Below are 27459 nucleotides of genomic sequence, written 5' to 3' on the forward strand. Positions count from 1 at the left end.
GGCGAACCCGGCGTACCGGCCGGACCCGCCTCCCCTACTCCGCGCGCGCGCCAGTCTCAGGTAGGGGTGGCCGCGGGCTCGGGGCGCCCCCCTCCCTGCGGCGCTACGGACGGGAGCTGGGGCACGGGGCGGTGCCCCACGGAGCTGCGGGGTGGGGTGCAGCCCCCGGGGGGCGCGGGGTGTGCAGCGCCCCAACTCTGTCGAGGTGGGGTTTGGCGAGGGGCAGCCAAAGGGCCGAATTCAGCTTTGCTGTGACTCCTAGATTGTCCCGTATCCCAGTGGTGGGTTTGTGTCGCTCCAGGGTTCTCCTGTCAGGCTAATATCTCCGGGGGTGGGTTTTGTTCAAGAGATGGAGTATTTTGAAGGGGGCCTCTTCATTTGCAGGGATTTGTCAGCTTGACTTGCTTCACCTTCCTTTTAAACTTCATGCTGTTTGGCAAACGAGTGTATATTTTACTTGAGCTTGATTCAAACCTTTCACTGTGCACCTCAGGCTTTGTGTGACAGTTCTCAGCTGAGTGCCTCAGTCTTTCTCTGTGCAGAACAGTGGTGATGTGCAAAGTTCGTTGAGCCCTCTGGAAGAAAGCTGCTAGGTAAGTGAGTATCGTTTTGCTGTTGCTGAGGCATAGCATCTTTTCTGTGACTAACAAGCCCCTCTGCTCCTAGGAGGAATGATTTTTGTTCTGTCTCTCTTTCCCCTCTTTCTTCTATCCTTTCAGCTCCCTTCCCACTCCAACATGCTAATTCTTTTCTCTTCATTTTACTTTCTTGGTAATTTCCCCTTAAAACGCAGATAATTTTTATGGTCCGTGAGGTCTGCACTAAATGGTGAATTCCTCTTTTACCCCTTCCTTCCTGCTTGGCGTGTTTCTAACATTATTTACTCCTAGGGGAATTTTTCACCACTGTGCATGTGCAGAATTTGTCCCTGGAATATTTTTTTGCTTCCCTGCAGAAAAATTACTTTCTGATGGGGAAGCAAAAGAGAGTCACTAGAACGGTCATGCACCCCTCCCCAGCAGTATGTTTTGGGTGCCCACGGTAGCCAGCAGAGGTAAATCACTGTGGGGCAGGAGGTGGGACTGGGGAAGACCCAGCTGGTGGCTACTACCCTGCACCAGACTCAGCTGCTAGTCCTGGCTGGGCTTGGGAGGATGGGACTTCCTCTTTTCCTGCACGGTATCCGGGCAGAGGCGGCTCCAGGCCCCAGCACACCAAGCGCATGCTTGGGGCGGCATGCCACGAGGTGCGCTGTGCCGGTTGCTGGGAGGGCGACAGATGGCTCCGGTGGACCTCCCGCAGGGACACCTGTGGGAAGTCCACCAAAGCCGTGGGACCAGCGGACCCTCCGCAGTCACGCCTGCGGGAGGTCCACCGGAGCCACCTGCCGCCCTCCTGGCAACCGGCAGAGCACCCCCCCCACGGCATGCCACCCTGCTTGGGGCGGTGAAATGTCTAGAGCCGCCCCTGCGTCCGGGGCTGTGTCAGGCCCACCCCCAGATTTCTCTCCTGGCTGTAGGAAGCTCTGCAAATTCTCTCTCCCCGCTTCCTGCACCCATCACGCCTCAGCTGCAGGGGGAGGGATTCCCTTACAGAGAGCTGCTCCTCTATCCATCCAACCTCCTTGTATCCAGATCCTCCTGCCAAGCATCACTCCCCGTCCCCGCACCCAGAACCTGTCCAACAAACCCCACTCCCCCTGTACCTGGACCACCTCAGTGAGCCACCCACACCCAGATCCCCACTGTACCAAGCCAACCATTTGCACCTGGATCTGTGCCCCCACCCCAACTGAGCCCCACTTCCTCAGCATCTGGACCCCGCCACTGAGCCCCTCACACTCTCCTACCAAGCTCTCTCTTCCCCCCTGATACCCCTCCTGCTGAGCCCCAACTACCTTCACCTCGACTCCCCTGCAGAGTCCCATTACCATTGCACCCAGAACCCCCCAACAAGCTCCTGTGCATCTGGATTCCCCGTTGAGCCGCCTGCACCCAGATTGCCCCCCGCGAACCCTTTTAACTCACACCTGGATTCCCCCCGCGCACTAAGCCCCTCCATACTTGGATCGTGTCTTGCTGAGCCTGCCTGCCCACACCTGGTGCACCTGTCACAGAGGGGCAGGGCCCTGGAGTGTTCCTGGGACAGACCTGGTCCTTTCACTGTGTCAGGGTTGGGTGCAGACTCACTGCTGAGTCTGTGTCCGTGGGGGAGAGTGGCACAATGATCTCCCACCTCTGTGTAGCCAGTGGCCTGTGCTACCCAATGCCATGCTGGAGCCTCCACATTTATTTAACAAATAAAATTTGCAGAATTTTAAAATACTGTATGCAGAATTTTTATTTTTTTGGTGCAAAATTTTTAATTTTTTGGCATAGAATTCCCTCAGGAGTAATTACTCTTGCTGCTTCAGTAACGCTTGTCACTTAAACACCAATCTATGCAATGATTTGTGCTGCTGTCGGAGCAGGGAGTAGAGGGATCAGAGCAACATGAAGAGTTCAGCCACATTGAGGTCTGGGGATGGGAAAAATTATATACCCACAGAAAATGCACCTAAGCACTGTTCCAGCACAACTACCTCAGTCATCATAATAAGATTTCCCGTAATGGAGTAGAGAGCGGGGTTTAGTAACCTTTTCAGAGAATATTCTTACAGAAGACTTCAGTTATAAACCATAGTTACTTAAACGTAGTCATCTTTTGTGCTTTGCTATAATGTTTTTCTTGTTTCCGTAGTGCTTGTGGACACTGTTGTTAACTTTGATTACAATTTTTATCATAATAAATGCAAAATATCTGATTCTTGCCATGTTTTCCTTTAGAAAGAATGAAGGTCATCACTTGTGAAATAGCATGGCACAACAAAGAGCCGGTATATAGCTTAGACTTCCAACATGGAACTGATGGGAAAATCAATCGACTGGCCTCAGCAGGAGTAGACACTGCTGTTCGTGTGAGTTCAAACTTTCACTGATTTTAGTGTGTGCAGGATAACTACCAAGGAATTTAATTTTACTTTAAAATTTCACATTCTTCTGGTTTTCCACTGCCCACCAGTGAGTGACTCAGATAAACAGTTATGTGAAAGTGGGGCATGAGCTCTATCAGTTTGACTTTAGTCTTCAAGTTCTGGCTATTCTGCTTCTTCCTAATTTCGTCTAGTTTCGGTAGGGTTTTGAAATTTTTGAATGACTGCACTCCTCCTGCCTCCTTGTAAAATATATAAATAACTGAACTGAAGAAAATGGTGCACACTAATTACAAAACTGAAAATAGATCAATTTTCAGGTATAGAAGCCAATTTACTATCTGTAATACTTCTGTAACTAGATCTGGAAAGTGGAAAAAGGACCAGATGGGAAAGCAATTGTGGAATTCTTGTCCAATCTAGCTCGCCATACCAAAGCAGTGAATGTTGTGCGTTTCTCTCCCAATGGTGAGATTTTAGCATCAGGAGGAGATGGTGAGTAATATTATAATAAAAACCAATATAAAGAATATACATACATCTCATGTAAAAATGAGCACAGAAAGTATCTGTCTTTGGGTTTGTATGAACCACTGCCCTCCCTATCACCATAATACATGAGTGCCCCACACACCCTAATGAATTTATTCCTCCAGCCTCCTTGTGAGATAGGGAAGTATTTTCTCTCTTTTACAGATGTGAAAGAATTATTCCTGTTTTACAGATGTGGCATTGAGCAGCTTGCCCAATATCATAAAGGGACTGTGGCAGAGTTTGGAAATTAAATCCATCTCCTGAGTCCCAGACAAGTGCTTTATCCTCAGGACCGAAGGGTTTGGATAGCTCTCTATTGTGTTTGACACAAATGTGTAATATTTTAAGGGAAGATTTCCAAAGGCACAAAGGGCAGTTAGGTACCCGTTGAAAGTTGGGAACCTGACTCCCACTTGGACCTTTGGAAATATCCTTCTTAATCAGATTGTTTAATGAAAAAGGCTAGGGCAACATAAATCAAAACTAACTTACACATTTGTTTCCTGTTCCTACATAATAAAGGTAATGGTGGGGAAAAAAGCATTTCTAGGTCAATCACCTAAAAAAATCTCCAAGACAAGTCTAAATATTTTTGCTGGTTAAATTGCACATGACATGCAACATAATAGCAGGATAAGGCCAATATAATAATTCATTATCAAAAAACCAGAAACTTATCAACAAGTCACATTATTCCACAGATGCTGTGATTTTATTGTGGAAATTGAATGATAACAAAGAACCAGAACCAATAGCATTTCAAGATGAAGATGAAGCTCAGCTGAACAAAGAGAATTGGACAGTAATTAAAACTTTAAGGTAATTTAATTGGGCTTTTTGAGAGATTTCTTCATTCCATGATGCTCTTTATGTCTGGAACAGCCTTCTGCTCAACATATACAAATCCCCTTCACAGTTTTTGGAAAACTCAGCTGCTCCACAGCTAATTCCTGTTATGCTTTCTAACTTCTGCCCATATTCAGTATCAGTGAGTGCTGCTGTTCTGTACCAGAGTGTTTCCCAGTCTTCTAAGATTTTAAAGCAGATGATCTGACATCTGTGGCATAGCTCTCTGCACCTACTTACATGATCATTTACTTCAAAAGCTCTGTCTTTGTCCACTTTTGCACAGGGGTATTTTAAGAAAACAGACATTTTTATTATTGAATTTATAGTGAATGTAATTTAATAATGAATATTAAACAAAAAAGTGCCAAAAGATAAAATGAATCATGCCTGTTTGCTAAATGTCAGTCCCAGCCAAGTCTTATTCCAGCTGTCTGGAAATATTATTTGCAAATTACAATAATTACAATTGACACTTTTACATGGTTTTTATTATGTATTCATATAATGCAAAATAGCCTTTATTTCACATTATATATGATGCTTATTAAAATGTATGTGTACTCACAGTGAAAATAGTTCATTTATCTAAGTGAAATAAGTCATGGTTTCAGTCCAGTTCCTAGTGGGAGAGACATCAGAGCACCACTAGCACAGGGGGAACTGAATGACATCCTGTTGTCACTCTCAGTGGAGAAGCAAAGGAATGAAAGGCTGTGGAAACTGAAATCACCTTTTGTCTCTTCATGGGACAATATGCGGACACTGTCCCCTGTTTGAGCAGCATCTGTGGATAAACTGAGCACTTTGGACTCCAGGTTCTCTCAGTTTGCACCCCTTATGGTCGTTAAATTCGTTAGTAATTCACACAGTTTTACCCAAAAAACAAAAGAAAAACCCTAGTATCTCTACCTGATAAATCTGAATAGATACAAAGTGTGTATAGTATAAAATATGCCTTTTAAAAAGTTTGCATAATTTCCATGCAAGACTGGAACAACTTCCAAGATAAGATAATTAGAATTAATTTTTATATTAAAAAATTAGAATTTTTAAAAATGGGAATGTAACATATTTTTTCATTCAAATAGTCACATTGTGGTGTAAATCTACAAAATAATGCTAGTGATTCTTACCATTTGTAAAACTTATTTTTCATGGAGATTCTCCTAACTTGGACTGGATATCAGAAGACATTGATTTAAATGCAATATGAACTAAACTTAGATTCTGAGATTTGATATGACTCACTTGATAGGCAAACTTTTTATTGAAAACTTCTTGTGAAAAAATGTATCTATAAAGGAAAGTTTTCTGAAAGTGACTTTTCTCGTATTTATATTATATGTTTATATAATTTATTAGTACAAGAACAATTGTGTATTGTCTATATTGCACACGTTCCTGGGGATGTTCGTTTTCACATCTTTAATCATATAGTAACTCCCCACTTAATGTCCTCTCGCTTAATGTTGTTTCGAGTCTTACGTTCCTGCTCAATTACAGAACGTGTGCTATTTAAAGTTGTGCAATGCTTTGCTATAACGTTGTTTGGCTGCCTGCTTTGTTCACAACTGGCAGCCCCCCATCAGCTCCTCTACGTTAAGTGAGGAGTTACTGTACATCATTTGAAGTCATTTGTGAATTCAGGGTTTTTATTTCTTTGAAAGATGCCATGTTATACAGAGGTTAGCAGGGTTATATGTGTGTTACTCCTACTGGCAGAATATATATACTTTAAAAATAAAAAGTAGTGGCTGGCCATCTCACTATTGCAATAATTGATAACCTTTGGTTATAGGCTTTTAACATTTAAAAAAAAACTGGCTTCGTTTGTTCATAACTCCTGTTCTTGCTATAACTAATTATCACAATCTTCTACCCCGGATTCCAGAGGCCACATAGAAGATGTGTATGATATTTGCTGGACCCCTGATGGAAACTGCATGGCATCTGCATCAGTAGATAACACAGCTATAATGTGGGATGTCAATAAAGGTAATTGCTAAGTTTCTAATTTGTCTTTGTGGCATCCATCCTGCGATAAGTAGAATTGCTTAATGCTTAAAACATAACTGAAAGCATTTTTTTAAAGACAATATGGTCAAATTATCTCCTGAATTTGTGAGGGTGGGATGGAAATACCTCTTAGTCTCGGAGTGTGATGTAGTAAAATCTTGTTTTGTCAACAGGTTAGAGACAAAAGGGTCAAGGATTGATTGATTCATACAATCTACAGAATCATAGTTTCCATGGTGTCACTCTCTGTGGCATGGCAGTGGGGACTCACCACCCTCCAAGCTCCAGGTCCTCCAGTGGTGGAAATTTGATAATACAGTGTTGTCAGAGATGGGTCGAGTTGGGTATCTTTTGAAAGCCCTTCCTCCCACAACCACAGTGGTACCAAATGTGACAAATCTTGAACAATTATATAGATTTATATTTGAGAAAACATTCAAAATTACATGTTAACACAGAGATGCATTGCTTACGTAATGAAGACGTTAATCTTTCGTAATTCTAGGAAAGCTAGCCTTGACATGTAGGCCTGAAAATATTTATTCATCAGTCATTGTCAGTGTTGTCTCCATCTAGGGCATCACTGCTAGACATGTCACATTGATTCTTGTCTGCACTGCCCTCGTACATCTCTGTAAAAAGCAGGTTGTTGGCCAAATGTTTGCTGGATAGTGAGCACCTGGTCTTGGCTCTTGTAAGCATTTGTTTAGCAGAAGGATTGATTCTGGAGTGCGTGGCATTTCACATACACTGGTGTGATTAGTCCATCATCCAGACCCATCCATGCCCAAAAGGGGAGGATAGTTCGCGATTGATCATCCCAGAGCCATTCCATTGCTTGATAATTTGCCCCTCTTGATAGCATGTATAAATGCACCATTTGTCAGTGGCAATTTTTCTGTCTTTCTAGTTCTTGGAAAACATCCATCAACGTAGCTCTGCAAGTGTCTTTAATGTTGGTCTACACTGGAGGCATTCATATGCCAAGTTTATTTATGACCTCATCAGTGATTGTCTCAGCCATTCCAAGCACCTTCAAAGGATGGAGAGAGTCTTAGGAGGGTGAATCAAATGCCTTCTAGTCAGACAATTTGGTCTTCCAGTAGCGTCACATCCTGGCAGCGTGGTGGTATTTAATGGGCTGAGTGGTAGGAACGCATCTCTGAGGAATATACAGCGATTCTGTTCCCTAGGAGCAGGCACAAAAACAGAATCTTGCGGAAGTTTTGGGTAGCATCTCACAATACTAGCTCATGTGTGTCTTGTGCACATCTTTCACTGTGACATTGAAGGCATGAAAGATAATTTTAGTGTCAGTCTCCTCTTAGGAACTATTAAGAAACTTCACTGAACAGTGAGAGGCAGCAGCTTTGTTATGTCGTGTGTTGACAAAATTCATTGAGCAACTCTTCTCGTGCTGGAGTATTTTTCGTGTAAAGTATGCAGTTGTCCTCCATGCAAGTATGAGACAGTAGCTTCTTCATTGTGACACATGGAGTCAGTGTGTTGGACAGGTGTAATACTCTGAAATCTCTTCTTGTAATATTTTTAATTGATTCCTCCGCATACATGTTAAACATGAGTGTAAATGGTGCCACCCTCTGCAGTGTAACGGTGGGGGTGGGGGGGACTCGTGGCTCCTCAGGCCTCCCAGCACCCGGTCCCCTGGTTGGTGGAGAGTTTTGTGGATTGAGCTGACATAATTAGAAAGCTTTTTCTCCCACTACTATCATTGTAAGATACTTTATGAGAATGTTATCTATTTAAGCGTATAAATATATACAACTTTACATTCTGAAATACTTAGCCTTGTTTTATTTCTGAAATGAAAAGTGTGTTATGAAATAGAAATTGAGTTTTGGAATTTAGAAACTATTTGCGTTTTCAGGGCAAAAAGTTTCAATATTTAATGAACACAAGAGTTATGTACAAGGAATAACATGGGATCCGGTCGGCCAGTACATCGCAACTCTTAGCTGTGATAGGTGAGTTATTGTTTCAGGCGTTTTCTATTACTATTCTTTGTTGCATGTTAATTAAGTCAAGAAAAGAAGTAAATGCTTTTCACTTCACAGGTATCAATATCTGGAAATGTGAGTTTTAATTGCTGTTCACATTGGTCCTTCAAGGGGAACTGCAAAGGTGAAGTGAGAATTGGTGTGAATCCCAAATTCATTTCTGTGCTGAATGCCATCCAAAGTCTTAGAGGGAATATTCAACAACAACAAAAAAAATTTAATTAAGTTTTTAAACAAATTATCCTCCATTGGGCATTTTTGAATCACTGAAGATATCAGAAGTTTGATTTTTCTGAGCTGAATATCCCTCTTTTCATCCCACCTCATATCCCCACCCTGAGCAGCTTGGTTAGTAAGGTCATTTGACAAACAAGTCTGTGTTTAACTCAATTTTTTTTTTTCATTTTAACGTTGCAGTTCACCTTAAATTGTTTGGGGGTATGCATCCTATTTTGATAGACTTTGCAACTGGCTAATAATCCTCTGGGAGAGTTATCCTTGATTTGAGATTTCTTTAGTACCAAAGTGTTCCAGATCTCTGTAATGAAGAAAAATAGCTCATCAGTGGCTGTCTTCAGACTGTAGAAATTACATGGCATTGTTTAGCTAGTGTCTTAGTTTAGTTTAGGTACCTTTTTATCACCAAAGTCTTACCCCTTTAATTTTATTTATCCCTGTGTCGCTATTGTGTGTTGAAGACAAAAAGATGGATACATGTTAACCTATATCTTTTATTGGTTTTATTCTCTCCAGGGGCTGGAGGTGTAAAGTGATGCCCTTTTAATAAATCCCCTCTCCCTTCATCTTCCTCTTTCCTTTTATCTTTCCTCTCTCTCCTCCTCTCCTCTGGATTACTAGCCTCAGTTCCAGAGGTGTAACAAGGAGTAGCAGGATGAAATTAAGAAACAGAAAACTGTCTGAGTATACCTAGAAAGCCTTCATAATGATGAGGGTTCTATTACAGAGGGTACTGATCTCACTTGAAGAAGATCCTGCAAGTGGATCAGAGAGAGGACAAGTAGAAAGACCTAATAGTCCTTTTGAATCTCCACAGGATAAACACAATATTTGGATGTTTCTCTAAAAAATGATCAGCTGTGAAATTGTAAAGTGACAATTTAAATTATCTTTAGATTTCAGAGTTCACACCCTAAAGACATGAATTAAGCCTGTTCACGCTTCTCCCGTGCAGATTTAGTAAGATAATCTTGCACAGGCCTGCATTCAATTCACATTCGTAAGGAAACTGCAACAATAATAGCTAGAAATATGATTTATTCTTTCAGTTATGGTTCATGTTCTGTGGGAACTGATGGAGTCACCAGGGGAGTTCCAGGAAGTTGTTCAGGTCTTTTCCATTTCACTCTGATCCCTGATTTTTCCTCAAGGCACATACACACGTCACAAGTGAGCTTCTGTGAATAAATCAACAAAGGGGCTGCAGGAAACACGGACTTCTCGTGGCTCTGCAAATACCAGAGGATCGTGTGTCCTTTGTTTGCAATGCTGATGACAGTAATGCAGAGCTGTGCAGGCTCTGTGCTTCTGTCAGAGATGATGGACAGCAAAGAGAGTCACGTAGGTGCATGGGATAGAGATGGCATGGGATTGGAGAAAGTTGCATGATGGGAACTTGACCCTGCAGTCCTAGTCACCCCTGCGCAACTTGTTTCTGCTCCACCATTCATTGCCAAAACTTCCCAAAAGACAGTGTGCTGGACAGCGGCAAGCAGGGGTGATTCCAGGCACCAGCTAAAGAAGCAGGTGCTTGGGGCAGCCAATACCAAGGGGCAGCACGCTGGCCGCTATTGGGGCGGCACGTCCGGGTCTTCGGCAATTCGGCGGCAGGTCCCTCAGTCTCTCTCGGAGCGAAGGACCTGCCACCGAATTGCCACCGAAGAGTGGATCGGTGTGATCATGCTGCTGCGGCTTTTTTACCACTTGGGATGGCAGAAAACCTGGAACCGGCCCTGGTGGCAAGTTTCACAACATGATGCTCCCCACTGCATTGAAACAAGCATTCCTGGTGAATGTGCACAGCACCGATGCGAGAAGCCCAGCATGCACACGCACAAGCAATATGGTAACTGGTGGCTTTATGCTGACAAAACTTGCAGCAGCAAAAATGTGTAGGGTAGAGATGCCCTTAGTGGTTATATGTTAATGCCCTGTCCTATAATATTTAGTAGTAATAATCTCCTACCCTTGAGGAGGAAGTCCTTTTGTCACATAACTGTCTACTGGATCCAGAAAGTTCTGATTGAAAAGGAAGGTGCTGTAACTCTATATGAAAAAGACAAGGATATTGCTCAGTGCGGAAAGTACCTGTTTGTGGGTAACAATATTCTCCATTATGTAGGGTGCTACGGGTGTACAGTACACAGACTAAGCGTGTAGCATTCAATGTTACCAAGATGCCATCAGGAGCTGAGGGCGAGGTAAATTGTTCTAATACTAACAATGTTATCAGATAACTTTTGATACGTTTTTTACAAGGGCTGCTCTCTCTGAAAGTGAAATTGGAAAAAAACTTCAGTTTTAGAAATATTTTACTTGTACATCAGATATTTTTGCATTTATCTGTTCATTTGCTATATGAATGTGTGGAATAGAAGATGTTTCTTCATATCCTTTTGTCTTACTTTAGTTTACTGTGAAGTGACTATCACAGATAACATTGTCATCTAGTGAATGCGTCTTGCAAGTTCGTTTGCCTCTATAATTTAGCACATTAAGAATGCTAATGCTCTTAAGTAGAGTTCAAGGGGAGAGAAACAAAAAATAGTCTGTACACAGAGAATTTCTTTTAAATGGAATAATTTCAAAGATATCTGTCAGGCAGCAACTCTTAAGGTTATTAATAGTTATAATTAGGGCTGTTGATTAATCACAATTGACTTACGCGATTAACTCAAATTAATTGCAATTAAAAAAATTATTTGCAGTTTTAATCACACTGTTAAGCAATAGAATACCAAGTGAAATTTATTAAATATTTTGGATGCATTTTACATTTTCAAATATATTGATTTCAGTTACAACACAGTGTACAGTGCTCAATGTATTGTTTTTGATTACTAATATTTACACAATAAAAATTATAAACAAAATAAATAGTATTTTTCAGTTCACCTCATACACATACTGTAGTGCAATCTCTTTATTGTGAAAGTTCAGTTTACAAATATAGATCTTTTTTTTCATAACTGCATTTAAAAACAAAACAATGTAAAACTTTAGAGCCTACAAGTCCATTCAGTCCTCGTTGTTCAGCCAATTGTGAAGACAAAGACGCTTGTTTATATTTACAGGGCATAATACTGCCTGCTTATTACTTACAATGTCACCTGAAAGTGAGAACAGGCATTCGCGTGGGATTTTTGTAGCTGGCATTACAAGATTTTTATGTGCCAGATATGCTAAACATTCATATGCCACTTCATGCTTCAGCCATCATTCCAGAGGACATTCTTCCATGCTGATGATGCTCGTTTTTAAAAAAGAAAAAAAAAATGTGTTCATTAAATTTGTGACTGAACTCTTTGGAGGAGAATCGTGTGTCCCCTGCTCTCTTTTACCTTCATTATGCCGTATATTTAATGTTATAACAGTCTAGGATGATGACATAGCACATGTTGTTTGTTTTAAGAACGCTTTCACTGCAGCTTTGACAGAACTCAAAGAAGGTACCAATGTGGCATTTCTAAAGATAGCTACGGCACTTGACCCAAGGTTTAAGAATCTGTGTCTTCCAAATAAGTGCCTTCCAAAATCTGAAAGGGACGAGGTGTGAAGCATGCTTTCAGAAGTCTTAAAAGAGCAACACTCTGATGCGGAAACTATAGAACCCGAACCACCAAAAAAGAAAATCAACATTCTGCTGGTGGCATCTGACTCAGATGATAAAAATGAACATGCGTCAGTCTGCACTGCTTTGGATTGTCATTGAGTAGAACCAGTCATCAGCATGGGCGCATGTGGAGTGGTGGTTAAAGCATGAAGGGACATATGAATCTTTATGTACCAAATGCACTAAATATCTTGTGATGCTGATCTACAGCTGTGCCACGGGAATGCCTGTTCTTACTTTCAGGTAACATCGTAAACAAGAAGCGGGCAGCATTATCTCTTGCAAATGTAAACAAGCTTGTTTGTCTGATTGGCTGAACAAGAAGCAGGACTGAATGGACTTGTAGGCTCTAGAAGTTTTACATTGTTTTGTTTTTTTGAATGCAGGTGTTTTACCGAACTCTACATTTGTAAATTCAACTTTTGTGATAGATTGCACTACAGTACTTGCAATTGAAAAATACTATTTTTTTGTTTTCTACAGTGCAAATATTTATAATAAAAAATACATATAAACTGAGCAGTATACATTTTGTATTCTGTGTTGTAATTGAAATCAATATATTTGAAAATGTAGAAAACACCCACAAATATTTTAAAATGGTATTTTATTGTTTAACAGCGCAATTAATCGCGATTCATTTTTTTAAGCGCTTGACAGTCCTAGTTATTATATTGCATTAACATTTTTATTACTAATGCAGTAGCTTGCAGTCACCTGGCAAGTGTAATATAATTTTTGAGTGAAAATATATTGGTAAAAAGTTTCAAATCCCAAGAGGGAAGCAGAAGAGTGTTTTTTTCCAAAATTAACTCTGAATGATAGATAGTAAAATAACTTTTTGGAGTTGTCTGTAAAGGAAGCATATTTTTTTTCTTTAGGAAGTAGCCTTAGTAGGTTTGTCTGTCCTGAAAATCAAGTCTAAAATGGATCTGAGGGGGCATCTTGAAATCTTTTTAGTATTAAAGTAAGATTACCTAAGGAATAGGCTCTTAGATTCAGTTAATTTGTAACTTGAATGTTTACTTAAAATGTATCTTTATTCCCATGTCTTTATTTAATTTTTGGTTCTTTTTATATCTGAATTTCTTGGATCTGTCAAGTTGCATTTTTCCTTTTTTTTGTTTAGTATTACTATACCCAAGCAATAGTGTTATTCTGTAAATAAAATGTATCTTCATCTGTTTCCTTTATTGGTGACTACTTTAGTTTAAATAGCTATAGTAATACAATAGAGGGAAACGAGAGGAATAGTCAAGTCTAATACGCCTTTGAAGTATGCTAATCAGTATATGAAGAGGGATCCAGGGAGACTGCCATTAGCCATAGAGAATTTAAACCACACAAAATAATAGTTTACAAAAAGAATTTGGAGGTAGCAAAATCTTAAATTATTTTAAGACCCACTAAGGCCCATTAAACTGGATTGTATAACCATCGATTGTCACACTTAAAGATAAATGTATTGACTGAAATTAATAGTGTTTTTCAGAGATGATACTTAAAGATTTTTTTATTCTTTTGAAATGTTACAGGTGAGAAGCTATCGGATGTTTCATGACGACAGCATGAAATCATTCTTCCGCAGGCTTAGTTTTACTCCTGACGGCTCTTTGCTTCTCACTCCAGGTATGTGAAAGGAAGGTGTACCAGGTGCATGTGGCAGCCCTGGAGTGGCACTTTGCCCTTGTGTCAGGAATATCACTTTTGAAATGTCAGAGGAACATGGATATGTTGCAGAATACAGCCACGGCTACAGCAGCAAAAGGGGATAACAGTATTTTGTTCTTGTTACATTCTGCTGCTGGTGGTGGTGGTAGTAGCAGCTTGCGGTTCCCTATTTTACAGAGTAGGCTAAATTTAGTGTATCCCTCTGTGTAAATTTGCGATCAGTTTGGCATTTTATTAACCAACAGCAGGAGATTCAGACCTTCAGTGTAGTGTTAACACTTGCACAAGGCATTCTTTATGAAATTCCTGGTATATCAACAATGCTGCACTGTCAGAAAAAAAGGAATATTTTATTTTTTGGCTTATTCTGACTCTACTTCTTTGTGTTCTTGTTCTTAAAAGCATTCTGATCTGTTAATAAGACCAACACAGCAAAGCGGGGTCTGTTACCTGCATAGGCACTGATATTGCAGCCATTTGCAAAAGTAAAGAAAAGCTTGTTTTGGCGCAGTATATAAGGAAAACTAAAATAGATTTAAAGTAGTATTTGGGATACATTTTCAAGTTATGATCAGATCACAAAAACCTGGCCCTCTGACACAAGGCTAATGCTTGGGGAAATAAAATGTTTATACATGTAAGTTTGTGTGCTTAGTACCTTCAAATTGATGAGTACCTCTTTGAAACTTTTTTTTATTTTCTCAGCTGGCTGTGTTGAATCAGGAGAGAATGTAACCAATACTACGTATGTTTTTTCGAGAAAAAATCTTAAAAGGTAGGATTTAATATACCTACGTTTTCTTTATAAAATATATATACAGGGATGTGGTTGTGTGTGTGTTTTGTGTATATATATCCATTTTACATGCCATTTTTTAAACATTCCTTCTTTCTAATAGGCCCATAGCTCACCTGCCCTGTCCTGGAAAGGCAACTCTAGCTGTTCGCTGCTGTCCAGTCTACTTTGAGTTGAGACCAGCACGTAAGAAAGGTACCGTAAATCCTTTCGGGGAGCTTGTTTTACAGCAAATGTGCTGGAAGGCAAATCTGACTATGTAGCTGCAGGTCATACTATTTTGTGTCCCAGTATTTTAACATTTCTTCAGGATATTAACTGTTGTACCACAACTAAGAAGCTATTTGCTGATTCTAAGACCTTAAATTCACTAAGTGCCTTTTGAGTGATTTTTGGTATAGTGGATAAATGTTCTCTCTTGGCCTCTTATGCTGCAGAAACATTGCTTGGTGTTTTCCTACAACTTTTTAACTCACTGGATAAACATAAATAACTTGGATCAGCATTAAGAATCACCTAGTAAAATATTTTTTTAGTCCTGATAGCCACATCACAGAACCACTACAAAATTTGTCACAGTTTGCAACAATTGGAGATATTTGTTCAGGAGAGCTAAGACTGAAATAGCACTAGTGTTGCTGGTCAGGACTGGAATGTATTGGCAGAGCTGTGGTGAGGGGAAATTTGTACACAAACTGCACAATAGCTGGCCGGTGGGAAGTGAAAACCTGACCCTATTGAAGTGAGTGGGGCCAGGATTTTACCCTAAGTTTTTTAAACAAGACTATTCACATTCTTGCTAAAAGGCACAGATTTCCTCAGTTCTAACTGGAGCACAATAGGGACCCCTCCTTTGAAGTTTATAACTCACAAATTATAGTATCCCTTACAGGATCCTATTACTTAGTGCCATTTTTTTCCCCACCATAACCTTCAGAGCTGCTGTCGGAAGAGAACTAGATGAGGTTTTGTCAATCTGTCAGTTCTTTATTAAGCAGAGGTGTTGCTGCTGCTGCTTCCACAACACTCTCATGAAAGCAAAATATCCAGACTAGGTCCAAAACGTACAAACTTAGATGCCTAAAATTAAATAAGTGGCCTGATTTTTCAAAGGCATTGAGCTTTCATGACTTCCACCGGTGGAAGTCAGTGCGACCTGTGTATGTTCAGCATTGCTGCAAATAAAGGTCAGTTAGTGCTTACCTTTCAGCACCAGCTGGAAAAATGTTGCTTCGGTATCTGTCCTGTAATCATACAAAGAGCTAACTCCTAGCCCAGAAGATTAGCCAACTGTTGAACTTAAAAATTAAAAAAAGAAATGAAATTCAGGAAGAAAATGGATTACCTAGCAAGTTGTGCTTTATATAAACTGGTAAGATTGTGATTTAAAGTAAATTTTGAGATTTGCTTATTCAGACCTTGAGTTAAAGTGCAAAAAAAACTTCTGAATACTTTAACTGAAGGAGTTTCATTCCCACTTGAATAATTTAAAAAAGGCCAAAAAGACCAAACTTTGCCCCAACCATTCACCTTTTAGGCTAAGACAAAATAGGAGAAACTTAAGTCCAAAGAGTAACTTTACCAAAAAATTGCATGTACTTGAAAATAATGTTGTATAATAAAAGTGCCATCTTGTCAGCCAGAATGTTGGTCCTACACTGCAATGATAAAAACTCTGTTCAAGCAGTTAATTAAGTTAGTACAAGCAATACCATTATAATGTAGTGGTGGTCTCTGTGTGATTTTTTTTTTTCTCAGAGTTGTGTTCTTTGTACTCCTAGATGAAGCTTCACAGAAGTCCATCCCTGCTCTAATAAATCTGCCCTATCGGTTGGTGTTTGCTGTTGCTTCAGAAGATTCTGTGCTTTTCTATGATACACAGCAGTCCTTTCCTTTTGGTTACGTATCCAATATACATTATCATACTCTGAGTGACATTTCATGGTAGGTAACTGACAGATCCTTTAGATTTGTCGTGGTAGAGCAGGCTGTCATTCTTATCTTTTCTGAAAGGATCCTCCTATTTCTTGCTTTACACATCTATCAATCAATTGCACTTATATGGTTACCATACCATCTGAGTGCCTTGCAATCTCGTAATGTATTTTTCCTCATGACACCCTTGTGAGATAGGGCAGTGCTATAATCCACATTTTACAGATAGAGAACTGAGGCACCAAAAGACTGAGTGACTTACCCAAGATATCTCTGTTTGTGGCTGAGCTGGAAATTGAACCTAGGTCTCTCATGGCCCAGACTGCGTCCCTAATTACTGGACCATCTTTCCTCTCTAGGGTCTGTTCCAGAGGTTCTCAGCCTATTTACCATTTTGGGCTGCATATGCAGCTCCCTGTGTTATCGTGAACACATCCACACATTATATATACTGCCTGTATGGCCCTGAGGATGCCATATGGGCCGCAGCTGTGTGCTGATTGGGCTGCAAGTGGCCCGCAGGTTGAGAACCACTGGTCCATACTGTAACCACTATCCTTCCAGCTGAGGACTGGATAAGGGGCTTCTTTCAAAATCTTCAATGATGCTCATGTATGATGACGAAGGGGGGCTGCATGAGAACGTGAAAAATTAAGAAAATTAAGATTTCTTAATTCACCAGTGATCACTGTTTGGTGAAGTGAATGGCAGAGGCCTGTTCATGTTATCGCTGCAGGGCTTCTGTCCACTGCCAGCACAAAGGGCAAGAAATGCAGTCAAACCAGTGCTGAACACTGTTTACCTACAATATAAATTATGGCAAACCATGTTCAGCAGCATGTTAGAAATCATGATTAAAAGATGATGAATATTTGTATACCTGCAGTTAAATTGTATTCAGTACCACTTCGGCTGCACCCACCTGCTGCTAGTAATGGGTAATGCCGTACCACAGACAAAGCCAGACGAACTAAATCAATTGTCAAGGCTCTGCTTCTTGAACTATTGATCGTTTGAGTTAGATGACGTCTTTGAGGTCATTTCAGGTTTATTTACATTTACACATTTAGTTGGGGATGGGGCAACTTGTGTGATTGACATGGGATATGTTTCTGGGGAAAGCGGTCAGCACTAGCTCAGTTTCTCAGATTTCTTCCCTCTGAAAAAAATAAACAGGTCCAGTGATGGATCCTTTCTTGCTATTTCTTCCACGGATGGGTACTGCTCTTTTGTGACATTTGAGGAGGATGAGCTTGGAGTACCGTTGAAAGAGAAACCAGTGGTGTGTGTTATGACGGCTAGTGCAACAGAGAAGAAAATGAAGAAGAATCAGTCACACAAGGTTGTCTCCCCAGTCCCCAGGCCAGTTGATGGAACCCCTCCGAACAGGACCATGGATCCAAGTAATCTCACTCTCCAGCCTAAAACACCAGCAGCAGTAATAACCAACAAGGATTCTCCCTCAGCACCCGTTGGCATCAAAAATATTCCAGCTTCATCTTCAGAGGAGAGGAAACCCATGCAGCCAGCCAGCCAGAGTGTTAAAGTAAACCAACCCAGGAGGATTACTCTAAATGCTTTACAAGGTTGGAGTAAGACGCCAAGGTAAGATTTATATTGCCATTTCCTGTGACAAATGTGAAGGCCAAAACAAGCTGTTCTTGTGCTACTTTAGAAGTATGGAGGTTTGAAAATAAATTCTACAGCTATTTTTCATACTTTTGTGCTCCGTTTGTACTCCAAGTGAAAGGTCAAAATGACTTCTAGATCCTAAACTTGCACCTTAATTATAGCAGAGTGACAACTCTGCTATGGTTATGGTTAAGACCGGTTTTGTTTAAAGTGTCTAAAGTGTTCTAAAATCTACAGTTACTCAGATTGGCTTGAAATTTGGTGTACCTCATCGCGATGTGGGATTCTGTTAGCGATCCAAATTTAGGGCCATTTCTCACAACCCCTACCCCCAGCTTTTCTTCAGATTGACAGATTCTGGCAGCCTATAATTCTGTCCATAAATACAGATCAAACCAAGGCTCAGATCATTGCCAAGCGTCCCAGATGCTCGAGGGTTACCCCAGCAGAGCGCAGGGCATCCACCAGGCCTTTGGGGAAAATCAAATGAAAACGTTACTTGAAAAATATTTTACTTTACAGTAAGACATATAACAGCTCACCAGTCTATCTGCATGACTAATAGCTTGTGCCATGCTTGCGGGGACAGGGGAGTTAACAGGTTATTAGTAAGGCTACATTTTAGTCACAGGTATTTTTAGTAAAAGTCCTGTACATGGCACGGGCAATAAACAAAAAGTCATGGCCCTGTGACCTGTCCAGGACTTTTACTAAAAAAAATACCTGTGACTAAATCTTACCTGCCGGATGGGGGTGCTCCTGAAGACTGCTGCTTGGGGGAGGGAAGAGGGGGAACAGTGCGGGTGACGTTTCTGCTGAGGGGATGGCCCATGGCCCTGCTGCTGCTGGTCCTGGAGAACTGCTTCAGGGCAGCGCTGGTACCATTACCTGAGGCTGCCGGAGCAGCGGCTGGTCCTGGGGCTTCCCCAGCTGCTGGGGTGGTCCTGGGTCAGCAGCACCAGTGCTGCAAAATTCACGGACAACTTCTATGACTTCCATGAATGATTCACAGCCTTAGTTATTAGCCTTCAAAGTTTCACACTAGCTGGATTGCTCCAGGGGATAAGCAGTAGTTGTATGAACTTGACCCACCCAGACAAAGTCCCTCACCTCCTCCCTTGGATAGAAGGGAGGAGGTGGCATATTGCTAAAATCCATCATAGAGGGTTTTTTGTTTTTTTATTTGGGGTGAAAATGTTTGCTGGTGGGGAGGAGGAGCATGTGTGGGGGAAGGAGTGAGAAGGGTTTAGGGTTGCATTGTGGGGAGAGGGATATGGAGGTAGGGGAGGTAGCAGGTGAGGTATACATGGGATGAATGGCCTGGGGTCTCGTGATTGAATAGGGACAGAGGTGCCTGTCCACCCCACGTTATCTACTTCTGTATGTGTGCTAGGATCTTGGGGGTCCCTATCCCTCCCCCTGAGACTGGGTTGGGGGGGCTCTACTCCCAGGGTGTCTGACCCCCACTCCCTGCCCACCTATGTGTGCATCAAGATCTGAGGGGCCCCTGCCTCTTTAGGGTAATGGAAGCCCATCTCCCTGCTTCCCCTCATGTGAGCTGGGATAGAGAGTGTCTTTTCTCCTTGGGAGTGTCTGAACCTTGCTTCCTGCCTCCTGTGCGTGTCCCAGGATCTAGGGAACCCCTGCCCATGTTTTTGGGATTTGACCCCCTCCATGTGCCCCTCATGTGAACCAGTTTCTGGGGAGAGGTCTAAACCATTCTAATATATGCCTATCTCATAGAACGAGAAGGGACCTTGAAAGGTCATCAAGTCCAGCCCCTGCCTTCACTAGCAGGACCAAGTACTGATTTTTGCCCCAGATCCCTAAGTGGCCCCCTCAAGGATTGAACTCACAACCCTGGGTTTAGCAGGCCAGTGCTCAAACCACTGAGCTATCCCTTCTCCCTGTCCCTTCCTCAGGTGAGTTGGGGTGTGAGCTGTAAGGGAAAACCCAGACTGACCAAGCAGTACACAGAATACAGCTCCTTTTCAGAAAGTTATGGTGGCTCTTAAAAGAACCTTGAGGTCCTCTGGTCATCCACAGGGGGAAGATTGATTTCCAAGACCAGGGCCAGTTGCAAACCTGGGTACACTGGCATATGAACATATCAGAAACATCCCCCACCTTCCTTGAATATGGGGGGTGGGGATCCAGGGGGAGCTTAGACAAAATAGGGCGGGGGGGGCGGGGTTCAGCTGGGTGGGCAGCCAGACAGGAAGGGACAGGGCTGGTTAGTGGGATTGAGTGGTGGGGGGAGAAGGGTGTAGGGTCAGAATTGGTAGTCCACTTGGCCTGCATGCTATCTACAACTGCCAGTGACCGCTAACTCCTACCAACTAGTTTTCTTTGAGTTAAGGTTTCCCAGTGACAACTCATGTCCTTCCAGAGCTTTGATTTCCGAAGTACTCAAACTGCAGAAACCAAGAAATACATAATTGTACCCGCCCATGTAACTTTACCTCTGCCTTTTTCGAGTGATGCCCCCAGACACCCATAACACAAATAGTAGCGCTCTGACTTTTCATTGTACAGGAAAGAAGCTACCTGCCCTGCATTCAAACACTTTAGCCTACTCTCCTAACACCACCACATTTGTGAAATTTAACAACCACTGCACATTTACTCAAAGGATACCGTCTGCACTTATGTTTTCCTTTTCCCAGCAGTAAACCATGGACTGCTCTCATATCTAACTTCACTACTGACAAGTCTAATGGCAAGACCTGCCATGAGAGAACCTACCAGTTTTGCAATAAAATGGTGCAGACTAGCTCCGCAGGGTACACATGCTCCCCTTTCACATGGGGTGGGCGCAAACCTTGATCTCCTCATATCACAAGCACAGGTCTGTGACACTCCTTAAACTAATCCCTATCTCCTCAGCTCACAAACATACCTCTACCAGTCTGTGCCATCTACTGCCTCCACCATTCAATACAGCTACAGCTCGCATGCGGATTATTCTGAGTGGCTATTACTAACTCCAGCGGGGCAGAGTCAAGGTTACATGGACATTTACCTTAACTCCATATTTCCTGGTTTTCTGAAGTTTTGAGTTTTGCTGAACTCAACATTCTGGAAGGACATGAGCTATTACTGGGCAGCCTTAACTCTGTGTTAGTTAATTTTTTTGCCATTTAATATATTTTTATCCAAACACTGAAGTTAACTTGCGTGTTATTCTTTGGTGCTTGTGGTTCCAATTGTTTCTATCTCTACCCCAACTTTCACAATCAAAGAGAGAATCTTTAGTGGGATACACAGGTATTTCAGTGAGTGTCTCTTATTTCAAGTTATCGAGTGTAGTCACAGAATAACTGCATGAGTTTGCAGTCAGGGGCTTCATGTTTGGTTTATTTGTGTGTCATTTAATGTGCAGTTGGTGAGATTTTCTAAAATTAAGTTGGAAATGTTATTAGAACATTAAAATGAAAATATCCACTGTCCCTTTTTGTGACGATAATGTAGACTGCAGTGACAGTAATGCAGACTGTGGTGGATGTGGAGCTTTTATGTAGTAATCTAAGAATACAGATATGTAATAGCTTTATGAATGCTGCATATGACCTCAGTGAGGCAGTTGGCAAAGTTAATGTATACTATATAGGATTTCTGAACTTTTGTTTATGAATATATTGATCTAACTTAATAGGGGGCTGCTGGAAAAACAAGCAGGAAAGCAATACAGTGGATCTAGATAAGCAGCCTCCAAGCAAACGCATGTGGGGTAATTAGAGGACAATGGCCTACTTCCAGGCTCCAGTTCAAAGATACACAGCTGTTTTGCTAGTCCTGTGAGCTAACAGATCAAAGGGCTGTACACGTTAACAAGTGGAAGGGGGTGATCAAAAAGACAAGTAGCTTTTAAGAAACACTCCCTGAAGAAGAGGGGTGTGAACTGTGTTGTTAAGGGAACAGATATGCTGCCCTGGCCTTAGTGATCTCGGAGGTGTCTATAGGAATTTTAGACTTACCCAGGTTCACCATGGGGAAGACGGATAGACTCCTGGTAAGTTAGATATGAATATAGTCAGTTTATAGTTTTAAGACTTTTACTCTGATATAGTTTTGTTTTAAATAAACACTTTGCTTTAAGAAAGCTGTGTAGTCACTGTATTAACCACTGGCCACTGTTCCGGGAGATAACTGAACTAGAGAAACTGAACGTAAGTCAGGCCTGCTGAGGTAATCACAGTTGGCACCTGGGGAATGCAGCATAATGCCCTGAGAGTGGGAGAACTGCATGATTCCACCCCTAAAGAGGTGATGGCTAGAGGCCTGAGAGAGAGTGCATTTCAAAAGAGACCAGGAGGGCTTAGAGGTATAGTCAGTCTTATGTTCTTATGTACTCCGATAACTGTGACCAAGACCAGGCGAGTTTGTTTTATGTTCTGCTTTTCCTGCATGTGTACGCAAGGATATAAACATACTCAGTCAAGGAGAAATTGTACAGATCATAATTCAAAGAATTTGCTGGCTCAACATCTTAGGTTTTACTTGGGATTATTATCCAAATTGAAGATATACAAAAACTAAAAGTGTATTTGCCATAAAGGGGAGTTTTTCAAAGGCACAAACTCCCAGCTCCAGTTGGGCACCTTCCTCCAGCTTCTGTCTTTAAAAATCTCCCCATAAAACTTTATATAGTGGGTTAATTGATAAACTGAGTTCAAGTGATTTCAAATAATTATCCCATAAATATCATTTAAAAGTGGGAGGGATCCTTCAGGAGTCAGTCCTTGGTCCAGTAAATTCAATATTTTCATTAATTACTTGGATAATGGAGTGGAGAGTATGTTTAAATATTTGCAGAAGGGTTGCAAGCACTTTGGAGGATGGAATTAGAACTCAAAACGACCTTGACAACTGGAGAATTGATCTGAATTCAACAAGATAAAATTCAGTAAAGACAAGTTCAAAGTATTGCACATAGGAAGGAAGAATCAAATACATGGCTACAAAATGGGAAATGACTGGCTAGGCAGCAGTACTGCTGGAACGAATCTGGGGGTTATAGTGGATCACAAATTGCATGTGAGTCAACAATGTGATGAAGTTGAGAAAGAGGCTAATAATATTCTTGGGTATACTAACAGGAGTGTCAAATGTAAGACACAGGAGGTAATTGTCTCACTCTGCTTGTACTGGTGAGGGCTCAACTGGTGTACTGTGTCCAGTACTGGGTGCCACGCTTTAGGAAAGATGTGGACAAATTGAAAAGAGTCCAGAGGAGAGCAACACAAATAAGAGGTTTACAAAACATGAGCTATGCGAAAAGGTTTTAAAAAACTGGTCATGTTTAGTTTTGAGAAAAGACTAGGAGAGAACCTGATAAGTCTTCAAGTATGTGAAGGGCTGTTATAAAGCAGCTGGTACTCAATTGTTCTCCAGATCCACTGAAGGTAGGACAAGTTGTAAGGATCTTAATTTGCGGCAAGGGAGATTTGGGTTAGATATTAGGATAGTCGAGTTCTGGAACAGGTTTCTAAGGGTTGTGGAATCCCCATCACTGGAGGTTTTTGAGAACAGCATGGACAAACACCTGTTAGGGATGATCTAGGTGTACATGTGCTGCCTCAGTGAAGGGGGCTGGACTTGACCTCTCGAGATCCTTTCCAGCCCTACATTTTTGGGGCTCTGTGCCATAACACAAAAAGAAAGAGAAAACACTGAAGTGTTTAGTTACCTTGTTTGTCACACTCTGCCCTATTTTTTATACTTAATTTTTAAATGGCATGTCTGGTAGATCTAACAGAAGAAAAGCACAAGCAATAAGTTGCTGGGGAAGTGTAATTTTTTTTAACAGTACTTGTCAACAAACATCCGCAGAAGAAAGGGTAATCCAGCAGAAAATCGGCATTTCCCCCAGAAGAGGCAAAGTCAGAACAGTCCAGTGGAGGTATAGATAAGAGATTCCACTACAGCTGAAGGACTTGCCAGTACAGTGGAAGGACTTCCTTAAGGCCTGGTCTACACTGGGGGGGGGGGGGGGAATATCGGTCTAAGTTACACAACTTCAGCCATGTGAATAATATAGCTGAAGTCGACGTACTTAGATCTGCTTACCATGGTGTCTTCACTGCGGTGAGTCAACTGCTGACGCTCCCCCGTCAACTCCACCTGTGCCTCTCGCTTGGGTGGAGTACCGAAGTCGACGGGAGAGCGCTCAGCAGTCAATTTATCACATCTTCACTAGACGTGATAGAGTGACCCCTGCTGGATCAGTGACTCCGGAGGTAGGTGTAGACATGCCCAAAGAGCAGAGTAGAAACCTTATTTTAGCAGCCAATTTTAATTTTTAAAATCTTCCATATATATAACATGTTTTGAAGTCTAAAATCAAGTACTGTGTTGCTCTATATCCACATACTCATTCAAGGAAAGTGTATCTAATAATTAAAACACTTCTGTCTTTACGAGTTAAATTTTCTGTTCAGAATATCCTGTACCAAAGGTAGCCAGAGAGAGAGAGAGTGTGTGTGTGTGTGTAAAGCACATCTATACCACTGTAGTTAATTGAAGCAGTAATTAAATAATTATACTATACAGTACCTTTTCAAAGAAGAATTTGTGGAAGTGAGGCATTAAAAGCAGTTGAATTGTGTCTCTGTTCTATTTTTAAGGAGAATAAACTTGATTCCTCTGAAGACGGACACGCCAAACTCAGCACACACAAATCTAATGCCCATACCTTCCTCCTCAGAAGCAATTCAACATGGTAAGCCACTTTCTGGTCATAATATATAAAAGATTTGCTGCTCAGCCATTTCATTCCAAATTACATTATTATGGATCTTTGACTGGTTTGGTAAATATGAGTGTCTTAGTTCAAACATGAATACAGAGGGATTAATGACAAATTCAGAAACTTGAGTCTCTAACTCAGTTTTGGAAGCTGCTGCTGCTTGATGGTACTTTGGACAATGTAAAGTGAGTTATTGTTCTCAGTCGAGTTGCTAGTGGACAGATGTCCCATTAGTCATCAGCAACACATTGGATGATTTAGTTGGGGAATTGGTCCTGCTTTGAGCACGGGGCTGGACTCGATGACCTCCCTGAGATTCTATGAACAGAGTTGATGTTAATTAGAATCCTGGCTATAACTCTCAACACCCAGGAATGAATTGGCATTGAGATATTCACCTCCATATCAGACTGGTGGGTTGTACAGGCCAGCTTTCACTGCTGCTCCTGCATGATGCCTGTACAGTGGATAAAGAACTTTGGTATCCAGGGCTGTCTACTCAGCATCTTTCATGAGTGCTAAATTCACTTTTAATTTTTTTAAATGAAAAATAATAAACAGGAAAACAAACTAAATGAATTTCATTATTTCCCAACATTTCAGAGATACCTTCTCCCTCTGATGATCCTGTGCACAATCCCCCAGCACCTAAACGTCCCAGAACTGATGAAGCTCCTGTCTCTGCATCTCCTGAAGACCAAACCTGCTGTAGTTCAAACAACTAAAGACCAAAATTTCAGTAAACTCACTGTCTGGGGGCAATGCAACTAGACCAGAAAGTAAACTCCCTTTCTGCAAGTGATAAATCCTCAGCAGCTAAATAGAGTATTAAGGAGGTTTAACATAAGGTGCTGTGAAGGAGGGTATCTGCAGCAGAAAAGACTGATTTTCTGCAGAAATCCTGCTTTGTGGAAGTGAAAATAGTTGGAACTTAACTATGTCTCTATCGGCCCTTGAACATACTGCTTTCTAAACCAAGTAGTGTCAATTGCATGATAAAGCATAGTGTTTGTAGGCAATACTGGTATAGAAATGTTGTGACAACCTAAGAGTCTCCTTCATAATCATAGCATTGATATTTTTAAAGTATTAAGTCTTCCAGCAAGTCTGTGTCTTGCAAAAGAGTGGGATTTTTAAGCATTTGTCTGTCTTCATAGCGTTTTAATGTGACTAACAACTGTTTCCTGGAAGCAATTGACTTCTACATTTCACAATTAAGTTTATCAGTTCACAAGATAATTATGCACTCTGACTGTCATTCCATTTGGATGTTTAATGTTTATATGTTCCACACTTAAAAATGCAATGCAATATCAGTGGTATAATTGAAATAAGTCACAAACTCATAACTGCAAGGAAGTGAAATATTTTTGTTTAAATATTTGTTATGGGCATTCAACAATAGAAACAGATTCATTCTTTCATTCTCTGTATAAAAAAATTGCAGGCATGAGATTTTCTGGGGACAGCAAAGGTTTGTGATATATATGTTTAAATTACTAGTTTTCCTATTTTTCCATAGTCCAAAACCTACTCCCTTAGCAAAAAAATAAATACATAAAACCAATTTATGTTAAGGTTTTAATTTGTTGTTTGTTTTAGCCATTAGTGCTCTTTGTGTAGCTAACATAAGACCTTAGGATTGGAAACAGTGAAATCAAAATGCAAATATTTTGAAACCTACTACACTTTAGAATGCTCAGCCTTTGTGGTGAAGGTTGGAGAGGGCAGGAGGAGGGAGTACTTTGTGTAACGCCCCTTCCCTGTTTAAAAGAAAATGTAAGATAATGGTTAAATAAGTGAAGGACCCTTTTAATTGACTTTACCTGAAAAAGGGGTTTAAGTGGCAGTTGATCTCTTATGGTTAAGCCTATGTTTTCAACATTTGAAGTGTTAATGTACATAGTTTTAAAAAAAAAAGTTCCAAATTCATATTAAAGCTTTTTTCTACCTATACTGTTCACTGGTTTTGGTTGTTTCGCTATAAAATTATTGTTTTTAAAATACGTAATTTACTTATCACTTGTTTCATGACTGCCTGAGAAACAACAGATTCAAAAAGAAGCAAATTAAAGTGTAAGTTCTTCAGAAATAGGTTAAATAAAATAGTGTTCATATGGAAGAAATGTTACTTAATAAATACTTGTCAGTGAGACAGTGTTAAGCAAATGCTAAAGTACTGTGCTGAATTAAGAACAGGAGTACTTGTGGCATTGTAGAAACTAACAGATGTATTTGAGCATACAGCCCACTTCTTCTGATGCTGAATTAGGATCTATTGAACATTTCTGTTGAAGTTTGATATATACAAATGGGTGGAAAACATCTTGATTGTATTTCTGCTCAAAATCTTTGAGAAGAGGATGGGGTTGAGCTTTATTTAGCCAACCTTGAGCATTCTAAAATAAGAAATGGAAAGAAGATACTACCAAACTAGGT

General features: G+C 41.0%; 1 protein-coding gene across 3 annotated transcripts; it reads left to right on the forward strand.

The window, feature by feature from the left end:
* On the forward strand, positions 1 to 26587 carry CHAF1B (chromatin assembly factor 1 subunit B). Of its 3 annotated transcripts, none has more exons than XM_075073692.1 (14): positions 1 to 60; positions 2826 to 2956; positions 3334 to 3466; positions 4207 to 4324; positions 6246 to 6349; positions 8259 to 8355; positions 10748 to 10826; positions 13774 to 13867; positions 14615 to 14684; positions 14809 to 14900; positions 16487 to 16649; positions 17817 to 18245; positions 24899 to 24993; positions 25624 to 26587. In XM_075073692.1, exons 2-14 carry the CDS (start codon positions 2831 to 2833, stop codon positions 25743 to 25745), a joined length of 1722 nt encoding a protein of 573 aa, XP_074929793.1. In that variant the 5' UTR covers positions 1 to 60; positions 2826 to 2830; the 3' UTR covers positions 25746 to 26587. The 3 variants fall into 3 exon arrangements, with proteins under 3 accessions (XP_074929793.1, XP_032645713.1, XP_032645714.1); XM_032789822.2 differs by lacking the exon at positions 1 to 60 and adding an exon at positions 492 to 593; XM_032789823.2 differs by lacking the exon at positions 1 to 60 and adding an exon at positions 519 to 597.
* The last annotated feature ends 872 nt before the right edge of the window (positions 26588 to 27459 follow it).

The sequence above is a fragment of the Chelonoidis abingdonii genome, chromosome 1, assembly GCF_003597395.2.
Source record: "Chelonoidis abingdonii isolate Lonesome George chromosome 1, CheloAbing_2.0, whole genome shotgun sequence".
NCBI lineage: Eukaryota > Metazoa > Chordata > Testudines > Testudinidae > Chelonoidis > Chelonoidis abingdonii.

What these genes read in the sequence shown, in the direction of transcription:
- CHAF1B (XM_075073692.1), top strand. Translation starts at nt 2,831, where the DNA reads ATGAAGGTCATCACTTGTGAAATAGCATGGCACAACAAAGAGCCGGTA. An exon ending in AATGTGGGATGTCAATAAAG is followed by an intron (nt 6,350 to 8,258) that starts GTAATTGCTAAG and finishes TTGCGTTTTCAG; the next exon opens with GGCAAAAAGTTTCAATATTT. An exon ending in CTCTTTGCTTCTCACTCCAG is followed by an intron (nt 13,868 to 14,614) that starts GTATGTGAAAGG and finishes TTATTTTCTCAG; the next exon opens with CTGGCTGTGTTGAATCAGGA.